The 13,890-nt window shown below is 42.9% G+C and overlaps 1 protein-coding gene and 1 pseudogene across 2 annotated transcripts in view; one reads left to right on the top strand and one right to left on the bottom strand.

The window, feature by feature from the left end:
• The window catches only part of LOC308655491 (rho GTPase-activating protein 29-like), a 631,986-nt pseudogene that overhangs the window by 191,979 nt on the left and 426,117 nt on the right, over nt 1-13,890 (bottom strand). The window lies entirely within an intron of this gene.
• Nucleotides 11,097-13,735, top strand: LOC308656783 (PRAME family member 12-like; the record flags this gene model as incomplete). The annotated part of the gene is made up of 3 exons (XM_081308149.1): nt 11,097-11,383; nt 11,764-12,345; nt 13,162-13,735. 3 exons carry the CDS (start codon nt 11,097-11,099, stop codon nt 13,733-13,735), a joined length of 1,443 nt encoding a protein of 480 aa, XP_081164275.1.

Here is a 13,890-nt window from a genome sequence, read left to right as displayed (position 1 = left end):
TACAAGATACATATGACAATGGAGCCTCATCTCAAAATTAGCATTTTCCATCTCTTAACTTGCAAATGTTCTCAAATACTATATGTGGCTTTTAGCAATGCTTACATTTAACCGGAGCATGTTGGTACCTGTCTGTAATCCAGCTATTCAAGAGGCTGCAGCAGGATGATCATGAGTTTGAGACTAGTATGGAGAACAAAGTGAGATCCTGTCTCAGCAAAGACAGGGCAGGGAACTAGATGTGGTGGGGCATGATTGTAATCCCAGTGGTTTAGGAGGCTGAGGCAGAAAGGATCACAAGTTCAAAGCCAGTCTCAGCAACTTAACAAGGCCATTATCAGCTTAGTGAGAACTTGCCTCGATAAAAATTGAAAAGAGCTTGGGGATGTGGCTCAGTGGTTAAGTACCCTGAGTTCAAACACCAGTACCAAAAAAAAAAAAAAAAAAAAAAAAAAAAAAAAAAAAAAAAGAAGAAGAAGATGAAGAATGGGGAGGAGAAAGAGGGGTAGGAGAAGAATAAGGAGGAAGAGGATGAGGAGAGAAAGAAAACAACAATAGCTAAGGGCAAATGGACAACCCTGACCTAAGGCAGACTCCATGTACAAGCTGCCCATTCCCTCTACTGGGCACAATGACATCTGGCTCTAGAACCCAGCATTAGAAAGTCACTTGATAGGAAAGGGGACACACTGGGACAAGCCTGCCCCCTACTGGCTCTTTTGACACTGATTTTTAGGTGGTTCTTGCTTCAGATTACACTTTTCTGTGATTGGCACTGACTGTGGAGAGTAGCCATGAAAATTAATTCAAAACCAATCTCCTCCACTCCCAAAAGTGATTTTCTGTTTGTTTGTGTTATTGGAAGGTGTGTAGGGGCTGGTGGTGCACCTGGGTAGAGCCATCTTAGAGGGCAATGGGGAGACAAAACTAGAAAACTAGACCCTATTTGTTGGTGAATCTAGCTTTCCTGCTGGGTGTTTTTTCTTCCTGGACTAGAGCTCCTGTGACCCCTGGTGCAAGCAGAGCCTGGCTGCGTGTGGCCTCTGGGAACCAAGGCCCTCAACTCCCCAACTCCCCCAAAGGCCAGTCTTACTACCCTTGCCACTGTAGGTTTCTTCCCTGCCCAGGAGAAGCTTTACTCCTCTTCGTGGTGCAAAAGAGCAACCTCAGGTCAAGATGCCCAGGGCCACCTCCACGGTCTGCCAAACTGCTCATGGTCACTCAAGTGCAAGCCAGTCTTTTTAACCTTGGTGGCAATGATTCCTCTGATGCTGTCTCTGTTTCTTGTTAATTCCCTCTAGGGAGCATGGTCCTCTCAACAGCCTTCTGGAAATGGAAAAAGACCTCAGGCCATTTTCTAACCCTGCCCTAGCCTGCCAATTGCCATTTAGCAAGCCTTGCCTGGGGCCACCTCTCCAGCCCCAGCTCCCTGCTCTCCCCTAGATTCAGGTGATGAGTGGTCTCCTATGTGCCTTCTGTGGGCACTTCCCAGCCAAACATTCTGGTCATCCCCCCACACCTTTGTTCACTCCAGTGGCTTGGGTCATAACATTATCTCCAGAGTCCTGACAAGGTATCAGACTGAAAGACTTTAGGACAGAAAGGACAGGACTCTTTGGATTTGGAAAAAGCCTTGGACAAACAAAAGCTTTGGAGAAGATTCAGGAAAACCCCTGAGGAGGAAAGTTGAATTGTGTTCTGGTTGGGATGGCACTTACCTGACTTATGGAAACCCTGCTAAAACCAGTCATTGTCAGAGGACCTTAGCAGCCAGAGAGGGCTTCTGAAACTGCCTTTTGTCAATAGTTACCTAGGATTCAAAACATGCTAATTAACAGAATACACCCCCCCACACACACACACACACATGAGAGAGAGAGAGAAATATATCCATTTGATGGATTAATCCACTGATTGGATTATAGCTCTCATGATCTGATCATTTCACCTCTTGCATTAACACAGAGGCTTTTGGAGGACAACTTATATCCAAACCATATCAGAGACACTTGCCTTTGACACATATCTTCTGCTCCCCAACTTCCCAAAGAACTCACAGTTCCCACCTCAGTGGATTATGGAGACTGGACTCTCATATTTAACATACAATGGGACCCCAACCTGGGTGACTCTCCTGAGGAGACCTATGGAGTTCCTCTTTGGGAAGTTCCTTCAAGTAGGAATAAGGCCCTGTCATTTGTCTATGTTCCCTTAATTCTTTTCACCTTTGATGAGCAGGACCACCTCAGGAAGAAGGACAGGAAGGGTTTTGAAAGTCTATATTTGTTAAATTCATAATTTTGTTCTGATACATGTAGGTTAATATGTTTTTCTAATTACATTTTGCTTTGTTCTAAGGCCAATTTACATGGGTTAATTCTCAGTCTAATAGGTTTTTAACAAATAACCTACAAGGCATTTGTTTGTCTGTTTTGTGTAGGGGCACTGGGGTACTCTCCTTCTACATATATTGCCATGTATATATATTTAGTACTAAAAATTGATATATGAGCTCAGAAATTAAAATTTAAAAAATGGATACAAATACTTTTGCTTCATATGATTTAAAAAGTTCGATTGAAATTGGGTGAATAAATAAAAGTCAAAATGTCTTTAAAGTTACTAATGCAGAGTTTTGTTTCTAGGTGATCAAACATTTAATAAAATGGTAATGTCTATAAAGTGTCTAACATCCATTGTCTCTAGGATTTTTCTTCAATGGGAAAAATTATATATGCTATTCAGTGCACTAGTCCTACATCTTTTTTTTAAAAAATGTAAATTTGATATGACCTATATGAAATTAATCATGGATGTGTTTGTTAGAGACATCTGATTGGTTTACCAAGTTTAAATGTTAACTATTAAATGTAATATCAAATAATCAAACTTTTTAAATTCCATTAGGTAAAATATTTAAGCATTCTTGGTGTTTTCATATTTTGGTAAATTTTTAAAAAGTTCAATTTACTTTACATTATATACAAATAGTCAAGAGGTTTCAACTGCATTTCAATTAGAGTACTATAAATATATTTCCTCTTATTAAAATGGATAAATTTATCTAAATTCAGAAATTGATAAGGGTTATTTTAAGGTATAAACAAAAAGAGGGATCCCTGGATCAAAAATTATTAAAAGCTTCTAAATATAAAAATATATTTAGTAAAAAACATGTTTCCAGGTAAGAAAGTCTTTGTGTGGTAAAACATAATTATAATACATCTAAGTAAACAAGAGGTTCTAAGTAAGTAATGTAAACATCTATACATAAAGGAGAAATATTAAATTTTTTTATACCTAAGTTGTTTATAAATGTAATACAACTAGATAAAAGTATTCAAGGTTATTCCCTAAGAGCAAATATTAATGTACTGATATAAACCAAAGTTTGATTTATCTATTAAAATGACAAACACTTCTTAAAATATTAGTTACATTATGTCTGTTAAGTTTTATTCTCTAGAGCTACTAACTGGACAAATGAAGGTTTGTATACCTCTGGTGAAACAGCAACTGTTATTTTAGAGTATTGTTCCACATTACAGAGTCTAAAACTTGGTTGATAACTGAAGGTGGTATGTTATTCTTACCATCTCGCTTTTAGAGAGTAGAGTGTCTGCTGCTGGCCAGCAATAAAGGCTTAATTGGAATGGCAATGTGTGGTCTGAGAGTTATTTCAGGGTCTCGGTATCTGTATAACATTCATCCAGAGGAATTTTGCAGTCTGAGGCTATAATTCTCCTTTTAGTTATGGCACTTTCTCCCAGGTGCAATGTAATCTCTTGAGGATTTTAAATGCTCTATGGCCAGGTACTGAGGTGCACACTTACAGTCCCAGTAACTTGGGAGACTGAGGCAGGAGGATCAGAGATTCCAAGCCAGCTTGGTCAACATAGTCAGACCCTGTCTCAAATAAAAATATAAAAAGTGTTTGGGGGTGTAGCTCAGTAGTAAACTGCCCCAGTTACATAGTCCCCGGTACTACATGCACACACACACACACACACACACACACACACATACACACACACACACATGCCCAGCAGCCTCATGCATGCCAAGTGATTGCCATCAGATTCAGACAACTCAAGGGAGCCAAGACTGACCATGTAATGGCTTAGAATATTCCGTGTTCACAGTGTCCCAGCTGATGATGCTACTGTGAAAGATTGCAGAATAAAAATGAAATTTATGTACAAAATCCTCACAAAAGTGGAGGGCAGGGGACCACGCAGGAGAAGGTCCTTGAGCTTGATAGTTTGATAATAGACTTTCAGGAGGACTCTGCCAAAACCACAACATTACACCAAAAAATGGCTTCTAAACTCCTAACTTTCCAAAGAAGATCATAGGATTTTTATCATTGGCTCTCAAGAGATTAATAAAACACAGAATGGAACCTGCAACTTCCAAGAAACTCCAGGAGAGCCTTTCTTCTGCACTGCAGTGGATTCTATTATGGTTCATTCTCAAGCACATTTTAAAACTGCTGGGCAATGATTCTGAAGACAATTAAAAACTGTAATGGCTTTCACGTGGAATGTTCCAGTTGAACATCTCTCAAGCAGCTGCTCTTTTAAGCAAGGTGAGGTGGGCCATGCCTGTAATTCCAGATTCTGAGGAGCCTGAGGAAGGAGGATGGCAAGATTCAGGCCAGACTTGGTCATTTGGCAAGCCTGTTTCAAAATAAACCAAAGAGAACTGGGCAGTTGGCCCCTGGTACAATGCTCAGTACTGGAGGAGGGGAGAGTAAGATTTTAGGCTTCAAGTTGGTTTTATCAAGTTCTCTGATTACATGGGAAAAGTAAAACTAAATCATCTCTGTTAAAAGTTGAAGTATTATTTCATAGGACATAACTTTCTGTATTCACTTTAAATATCTTTCATCACTTTGGTTAAATGACTTATCATTTATAATGATTTGGGACCCCAGGTTTCATTAAGTGCTTTAAACCTTTTGAGATTATTGACTAACATTTTATGATCAAAGTCTACATTGTCATTTGACCTTGACCTAACATTGGGATGTTCTAGAGAACTCCATATTTGCTCAAGGGATTTCTAGAAGAGAGACATTAAGGCAATTAGCCTAATTTGATACGAGGGGAAGTCCTGTCAAATATGACATAACTTTTTCAAGTTATATTTATTTAGATATTTTATTAATATTTGCATTAAAATGGCAAAAATTCATAAAAAAATCTCATATGTTTTTAGACATAATTCTGGACACTATATCAAAATGTATGCCAATCAAATCACCTTGTTAATAACTGGTTATCGTAAATTCCCAACAGATTTTTAACCATGACGATTCTAAATGTTTAGCATCAAGAGTTATCATTTGGGCGGGGATGTGGCTCATGTGGTAGCATGCTCACCTGGCATGCATGCAGCCCTGGGTTCAATCCTCAGCATCACATACATATAAAGATGTTGTGTCTGCCAAAAAATAAAAAAAATAAATATTAAAAAACTCTCTCTCTCTCTCTCTCTCTCTCTCTCTAAAAAAAAAAGAGTTATAATCTGGATTATTGCACTGAACATAACTAAAATCAGATTAATTGATTAAGAAGACAAAAACCACTAACAAGTTTACTTGTACACAGGTCTATCATCTATCTATCTGTCTGTCTATCTATCTATGTATTTATTTATTCATTTCTATATTTATTGTTGCTACAGTTCAAACTCAGGGCCTCATGCATGCTAGGCAAATGCTCTATCTTTTCAAAATTGGAATTCAAAACAGGGTGTGGTGGTGAACACTTTTAATCTTATCTGCTGTGGTGTGAAGTGATAAATACAATCAACACGTTTGTCATTTATGGGTTCCAGATTAGTAAAAAATACAGATGATGTATACAAAATTTGAAAAGTGAGATAAGACAATTATAAAGCAAGAACTCTCATAGGCAGGCCTGAGACTCCATTTTGCTACCTTCCATGAGAGACTGTTATAAGAGCTGTTTCTGAGAAACTGAAATGGCAGCGGTTTTCTTATTTTAAAAAATTGCATTTCTGTACTTTGTACCCCACAAATTGTACCCTACTCAGGATGCACTGGTGGACGTGGAGAGCTATATCCTGGGTTTGATGCTATTGTGGGTCTACATGACTGAAGTAGATTCTCATCCCGATGACCCCCACCCAAATTCAGAATGTGACTGTCTAGCACCTGCTTGAACCCAGGACCGTGCTCAACTGAACCGCAAAGCTAATGTGCTGACTCACTGACTGGAAAATTTTGATCCCGCCTAGAGCCCAGAGTCCCCACTTATTAATATTTTAATTTCTATGGTTGGCTAGATTTACATGAGGATAAGCAAGTCACTGAGATATGCATATTGTGCTTATAATGTCTTTGGATGGATCAGGAAGCTGCTGTCCTCTCACAGAGCTTGAGACTCTGTGGTGGGTGACATTCTCTAATCAGGTAAGAAAAGCTCTCTTTTGATTTGAAATTCAGTGCTTTCTGGAGGGACTTCCCATAACACCATCTGTTCAGCAGGCTAAGGCAGAAGGATCTCAAATTCAAGGCCTGTCTCAGTAATTTAGTGAGAACCTGTCTCAAAAAAAAAAAAAAAAAAAAAAAAACCAACAAAGAAAAAATCTTTAAAAAATGGGCTCTGGATGTAGCTCAGTGGTGTAGTTTCCCTGGGTTCAAACCTTGGTACCCAAACTGAATTCATGAAAAATTTAATTAACTAAATAATTAACTAATAAAAATGAAAAAAAAAAAAGCTGAGGATGTAGCTCAGTGGTAAAGCTCTCCTGGGTTCAATGCCCAGTGTCAAAAAATAAAAAATAAAAATACATAAATTCAGGGCCTAAATATTTTTTAAAAATGATCAATTGTACTCATAAAATTTCTGCAAAAGTCTAACTCTTCATAGAACAGTAAAGGCCGGAGCTTGGAGATGAGATACCCAAGGCCTAATGAATAGGCAAAATTGAATTTAAAAGTGATTTCCTGGTGGAGGGACTCAGAACCACTCCCTCCAAACCCACCTTGTTGTTCAAATGTGGCTTAATGAGTTTCAACATTGATTCCTAGTCATCTATTAATTCCCACCAATGGGGGACTGGACCAACCAGGAAAAGTGTATCCTGGCACTGAGATAGAATCAAGCCCTAACCATTATGTGATACATCCAGAGAAAAAATCTTCATCCAAAGGGGGCAACATAAATGGTGCTCAAATCAACAGGCAGTAACTGTGTCAAATCCTGATGAAGCAGAAGCAGGGTGCTTCGAAGGGAAGGTCCCTGGGCAGCCCTGCCTGATGGCAGGAACTATCACAAACCAGTCAGCCACAACCTCAGCTCTGCATAAAATCCACCCAAACCCTCACCCCCACCCATGTTTTCTAAGAGGAAACCTGGCCAGACACCATCTATTGTCCTTGAACTGAGACCACCCTTGGTACTGAATCTGTGGAGCCAGTGATAATTGATTCTAAGCTGCCTTTGACACCCTGCCTCCCTTTGCCTCCTGGATGGGGCTCTGACTCATATTTCTTTGGGGGGTGCTGCATTCCTGCCCTATAATTTTGACCACACTTGTCCTTTGGAGAGCCACTGTCTGTTGTGACTTAGGTTGATTGTAATTTTGACCTGCCTTGTGCACCAAGTCAGGGGTAATAAGAGAAGTCAGGGCTGTGGCATGAAGTCACCCTTTTAGCTGGTGACACACAGACAAATTCCAGAGAAACTTAAAATTAAATCAGAGTGTAGATTTCAAATATTGTAGAGCATAAAAACCAGAGACAATGTTGGATGTAGCCTTAATCCTATATAGCTGCACACACACATGAAATTAAATGTGTTTCATTTGTGGCAAGGTATTATGTGAAAAAGAAACCAAATATTACCTTAGCCAATTGTAATTATCCAACTAACATATGATTATATGATGTGAGCATGGATATTTTCCAACAAGTACCCCCAAAGACCATCATGAATTAGATGCTGTGTCTCTTAACAGCTCACATGTGACAATGTTTTTGGAAGATAAATGATTGGTTTATAGCCATAACCTAGCCAGTGAATTAATCTCTGATGGGATTAACTGAGAGATAATGGGGGCAGGTTGGCTGTGGCTGGAGGAAGCTGACCTTGGTGTGTGAATATGGCTGTGTAGTTTGTATCTGCAAGTGGCCATCTCTCTCTCTCTTCTTTCTGGTAATGTGAGCATCTTCCCTCTGCCCCATGCTTCTGCCATGATGTTCAGGCTCAACTTGGAGGTGCTGTGTCTGTATTGAGGCCGCTAAAACCAAGCCACCCAAATAAACACTTCCTCCTCTGTAGTTGTTGTCCTTGGGTCTTTTGGTTACAGCACCAGAAAGCTAACTAAAACAAAGACAGACTGAAAAAACAGAAATTCAATTGTCTAACCACCACCCATCAAACCATTCCTTCTACATGTTCCCTGGAAGTGCTCACCTCACATGGCTCATCCAAGCATTCCATCTCTTTCTGTCTCTCCTTCCTGAATTTTAGAATTTCATTTTGCTCAGACTCTTGAAATTTTCCTTTGCTTCTGTTCTTCTCCCAGGCTAAAGGCCTTGGAAAGTGCCTGGGGCAAAGGTTTTCTGGGAGATATGCCCTGGGGCAGTCCCTGATTCTGAAGGAAGGCTCTCTAATTGGTGGCTTCCCTGAAGTCAAGGACACCTGCTGTCCAACCCTGTGTCTTTCTCTCCAACATCCCAAGTTGCCCACTGCTTCCACCCTCAGTGGCTTTCAGACATTCCCAAGTCTGATGGGGCATGGTGACCCGTGCCTGTAATCGCAGCCATCAGGAGACTTGAGGAAGGGGCATGGCAAGTTTGAGGCCAGCCTCAGCAACTTAGGGAGGAGCTAAGCAATTTAGTGAGACTCTGCCTCCAAATAAAAGCAAAAAAATAAAAAGGAATGGGGATGTGGCTCACTGGAAGAGAGCCAATGGGTTTCAGCCCCAGTACAAAGAGACAGAAGAAATATTGCCCTAAGTCTAGAAGACTGATTCTACCTTCCTTTGTTCTCTACCTAACTTATTGTGCTCATATTTGCTGCAAGTTAACTTGACACTTGTGTGACTGTGGGAAACATGGTTTCCATTCTATAATCTTTGTGGATGACACTACTGTCTTCAAAAAGCTGTTTTCTCTCTGGAATTTTCAAACTATTTTTGAAAATTATTTTTTTCAAATAATTTTGATAAGGCAAAGATCCCTGGAGAAAGGTATTTTCAAGTAATGTTTTCCTGACATTAGGGATTAAATACTTTTATATCTCACAGTAGAAACATGAGGGTCAAATATGGACAAAATTGAGTTCATGGTGGGGAGTGCATGGACAAAGTCATCGCTGACTCTCACATCTCCCGATTCTGCGCTCTTGCATGACCATCAGATTCAATGAACTAATGCAAGGAAGAAAATCCCAACATTATTAAGTGGGTGGAGATTTTGGAAGGTGATCACATACTGCTTTCTGATTGGATGCTGATCAATCAGATGGAGGTGGGGGCGTGGCCAGAGAGGTCCATAAAAGCTTCTGCAGAGCCAGAAGAGAAGCACAAGAGACTTGCAGCCTAAGGAGACACATCCTGACCTGCTGAAGCTCAGAGCACCTGCACACCTGGCCAGATCCTGTGAGTCTCTCACTGTCCTAAGGAACAGCGCCTTCCCTCCTCGCCTGTGTGGATTCAGGAACAATTTTGTTCCTGTCTTTTCTCATGAACCAACTTAGGCCTTCGATTTTGCCTCTCAGTTTGGTTTTGCCTTTATGCTGAATATTAGGATTTCCATTTTGGTTTATGTCACTTTCAAATTCCTTTTTTTTTCTTTTCTTTTCTTTTTTTTATTTTTTGTGCCAGGTATTGAACTCAGAAGTACCGGGTATTGGACTCAGGAGCACTCTACCACTGAGCCACATCCCCAGCCCTGTTTTGTATTTTATTTTGAGACAGGGTCTCACTGAGTTGCTTAGCACCTGCTCTTGCTGAGGTTGGCTTTGATACCTTGATCCTCCTGTGTCAGTCTCAGAGCCCCTGGGATTATAGGTCTAGGCTCACATGCCCAACTTTTATTGATTTGTTTAATTTTTGTTTTTTAAGGTTTATATGAACAATATAATGTAATTATTTATCTATTTATTGATTTGTGGTATGGTGATTGAACCCAGGGCCTTGTACCTGTGAGGCAAGCACTCTAATAACAGAGGTATATCCCCAGGTCACTATTTATTAATTTTTATGTGTCACTGAGCATCAAGCCCAGTTCGGGCCCCAGCCACTTTCTTCACCAAGGAGATTGGATTCCTATTTCATTCTAATTGATTGCATTTCTATTTTCTGATGATGGAAATATTTATATTGTGTGCCTATAAATTATACTCTTTTGCTGGGTGTGGAGGCACACACCAATAATCCTGCCAACTCAAGAGGTTGAGGGGGCAGGAGGACTAGAGTCCAAAGCCAGCCTCAGAACACGAAATGCTACACAAATCAGTAAGTCCCTGTCTCCATCTCAAATACAAAATAGGGTTAGGGAAGTGGCTCAGTGGTTGAGTGTCCTAAATTCAGTCGCCAATATTGGCCCCTAAAAGAGTATACTCTTTGGCCTAGATGGTTTTGTACTTTTATAATTTGTTTAAACAAATTAAAACAAAAACTTCACATGATCTCATGGAACAGTTCACAGACTCTGTTCTGATCTGTTTGTTCTCTTCAACATTCCCCTAAGTTGGCAGAATCTCACATGTGTAACAGATATCCATGAGACTCTGTTGTAATTTCCAAGTGTTTATAATATGGCCATAAGCTTTATAAATGTTCATTTTTTAAAAAAATTAAAACGAATGTCACCCATATAAGGGCAAGTCCATTTCCAGCCATATAGTTGTTGAATCTAGGAGCCTACTGTTTAGGTCACATGACACTCCAATTTCCCTTTTAAAAGGACAACATAATAATCCAAAGCTTTCACCCATAAGAGTGAGGTGTGTTTACAGAATTCCCAGTACCCCCTTCCCAGAGGCTGGCAATGGATGGGATAGTGGCCTTTTCTCTGGACCATATTCCAGGATCTTTCTTCTTTCAGACTCCCCAGGATGAGCGTCAAGTCCCCACCCACGCTGCTGGAGCTGGCAGGGCGCAGCCTGCTGAGCGACAAGTCCAGGGCCGTCCTGGATCTGGAGGACCTGCCCATAGAGCTCTTCCCACCACTCTTTGTGGAGGCCTTCAGCAGGGGACACACTGAGGTCCTGAAGAAAATGGTGCAGGCCTGGCCCTTCACCCGCCTGCCCCTGGGGGCCCTGATGAGGAAGCCACAGCTTGAGATGATCCGAGTGGCCCTGGAAGGGCTGGACATGCTGCTTGCCCAGCAGGATCACCCCAGGTGAGGGGGACCCAGGTGGCCTGGAAGGGAGCACCCTCGGGGCCAGGGAAGGAATGGGTATAGGCAGGGAGAGTGGGTGCTGAATTGTGCACCACAGGCTTCCTGTGCTGAGAGCAAGGAGGGGTGGAGAGGCCTTGGCCATGCTGAGCCCCATCTGGGAAAGGCTTCCAGATGTGGAGGTGCTTGTGGCAGCTGTGGTGACCCATGAAGGAGGAGGCTGTACCTGCCCCTGCCTCAGTCTGTACAAGTGGGGGCACCAGGCTGCATTGGAGGGAAGTGGATGGAGATAAGTGAGACAAAAGGAAGACGTGGAGCAGGGGCAGCAGCTGAGAGGGGAAGGAAGGGGCCTCAGGGCTGAGACTCTGCTGTCGTCCCCACAGGAGGTGGAAACTGCAGGTGCTGGATTTGCGGAATGTTCCCCAGAACTTCTGGAGGGTGTGGTCTGGAGCCGTGGTTGACACCTGCTCACCAGAGGACATTAAGAAGAATCAAACATTGAAACTTGGTCCAGCAATGGCAGCTAAGCCACCCTTCAAGGTTTTCATAGACTTGAGCCTCAGAAAAAGACCCCTGGATGAATCCCTGACCCACTTGTTCCAGTGGGTCACACAGAGAAGGGACAGGCTGCACCTGTGTTGCAATAGGCTGAAGATAGTTGGGAAACCCACCAGCCACACCAGGAAGGTCCTGAGACTGCTGCAGCTGGACTCTATCCAGAAGGTGGAAGTGCACTGCACCTGGGCGGCCTCCAGCTTGGCTGCTTTTGCTCCTTTCTTGGGCCAGATGAGGAACCTGAGGAAGCTGCTTGTCTCCCAGGTCTATGTGCCTGCCTACACCTCCCAAGAGGAGCAGGAGCAGCTGCTCGCCCAGCTCACCTCGCAGTTCCTCAGGATGGACTGCCTGCGGAAGTTCTGTGCCAATGCTATCTTCCTCCTCAAGGGCCACCTGGAACAGGTGCTGAGGTGAGTAAGATGGGGGAGAGCACCCTCTGCACACCAGTTACAGGAAATTTGCACCTACCAGCCACTGAAACTCTCATGGTTAATAAGACACTGGAAGTTAAATCGCCTATCCTTTTGTTCCTATTCGATCCTGAAGCTAGATCCCATAATGTGCATTGGAGCAGACTGCTAAAGGAGGGTCCATAGTCTGGGAAGTGCCACCATGCTGGGAATCCAGTTGGGAGGGACAGGAGCTAGGGATGGGATTGATGTTTCCTCCATGGGAGGCCTGTCCAAATAAGGTGGTGGAAAGTGGGTAGAGAAGAGGGCTTGGAAGGAGGGAAGCCCCCACACTTACACCCATCAACAGAAAAGCTCTGTGATCCCCAGCTGGGAGCAGAGGACCTGCCTCTATACCCACCTGGGAAAGGCTGTTCTGAACTCCAGGTAGTGATCCTGGGTGTAAGGGTCAGGAGCAGGGGTGGAAATCTTGCTGAGGATATAGGGTGTGAGCCTCTCAGAGGGTTAACCCCAGGGGATTTTGTTACATCCTGCCCAAATTTGTCCTTCATACATGACTCCCCATGACCTCCTGTGGCCAGACCTGTGACTTTCTGCTTGGCAGTGAGGAGGGGACACAGAGATGTGGACTCATCTTTTCACAGGAGATGTGGTGAAAGGCTCACCTTGACATGGGGTGATGTGAATGACCAGATTCTGCAAAAGGCAGCATTCTAAGTTTGGACCAGATCACCAGGGTGACTTTGGGTTTGGGCAAATTTCTCTTCTCCCTCCTTGACATTGCTCCTCAGTACTAACTTTCTGGTTTTTCCTTAGGCACCTGAAGAACCCCCTGAAGACCCTCTCAATAACCAACTGCCCACTGTCGGATTCTGACTGGAATTATCTTTCCCGATATCCAAACACCAGACAGCTCAGACACCTGGAACTGAGGGGCACAAAACTGACCAATTTCAGTCTGGAGCCCCTCCAAATCCTGCTGGAGAGCACTGCAACCACCCTGAACAGCCTGGACCTGGAAGATTGTGGGATCACTGACTCCCACCTCCAGACTCTCCTGCCTGCCCTGAGCCACTGCTCCCAGCTTGTGATCTTGAGCTTCCATGGGAACTGCCTCTCTATGTCAACCCTGAGGAACCTGCTGCTTCACACTGCCAGGCTGAGCCAGTTGAGCATAGAGCTGTACCCTACCCCTGTGGAGAGCTATGATGCCTGGGGTACCATCCACCCAGGGAGATGTTCCCAACTCTGTGCTGAGCTGACAGCAATAGTGAGGGACTTTAGGCAGCCAAACATCCTTGTGTTCTATACTGTCCCCTGTCGCCGTTGTGGCTACAAGTTCATGTATAACCAGGGCCTCATTCACTGCTCCTGTCCAACACCTGCCTAGTTGGTTGGGTTTCAAAAACATACTTCTAGGCAATTGGAGGTATAAGCAGGATGTAAGGTCACCTTATAGGGAACACAGAGCCCACCATTTCAGACATTGCCTGAAGTGTGGATGGGGAAAGGAAAGTACAGCAGGGGGCTCCATTGGAGGGAAGC

Source organism: Spermophilus citellus (genome assembly GCF_964194105.1).
Source record: "Spermophilus citellus genome assembly, chromosome: 9".
Classification (NCBI taxonomy): Eukaryota; Metazoa; Chordata; class Mammalia; order Rodentia; family Sciuridae; genus Spermophilus; species Spermophilus citellus.
The sequence above is the reverse complement of the archived record's forward strand: the minus strand, read 5'-3'. Positions and strand labels throughout refer to the sequence as shown.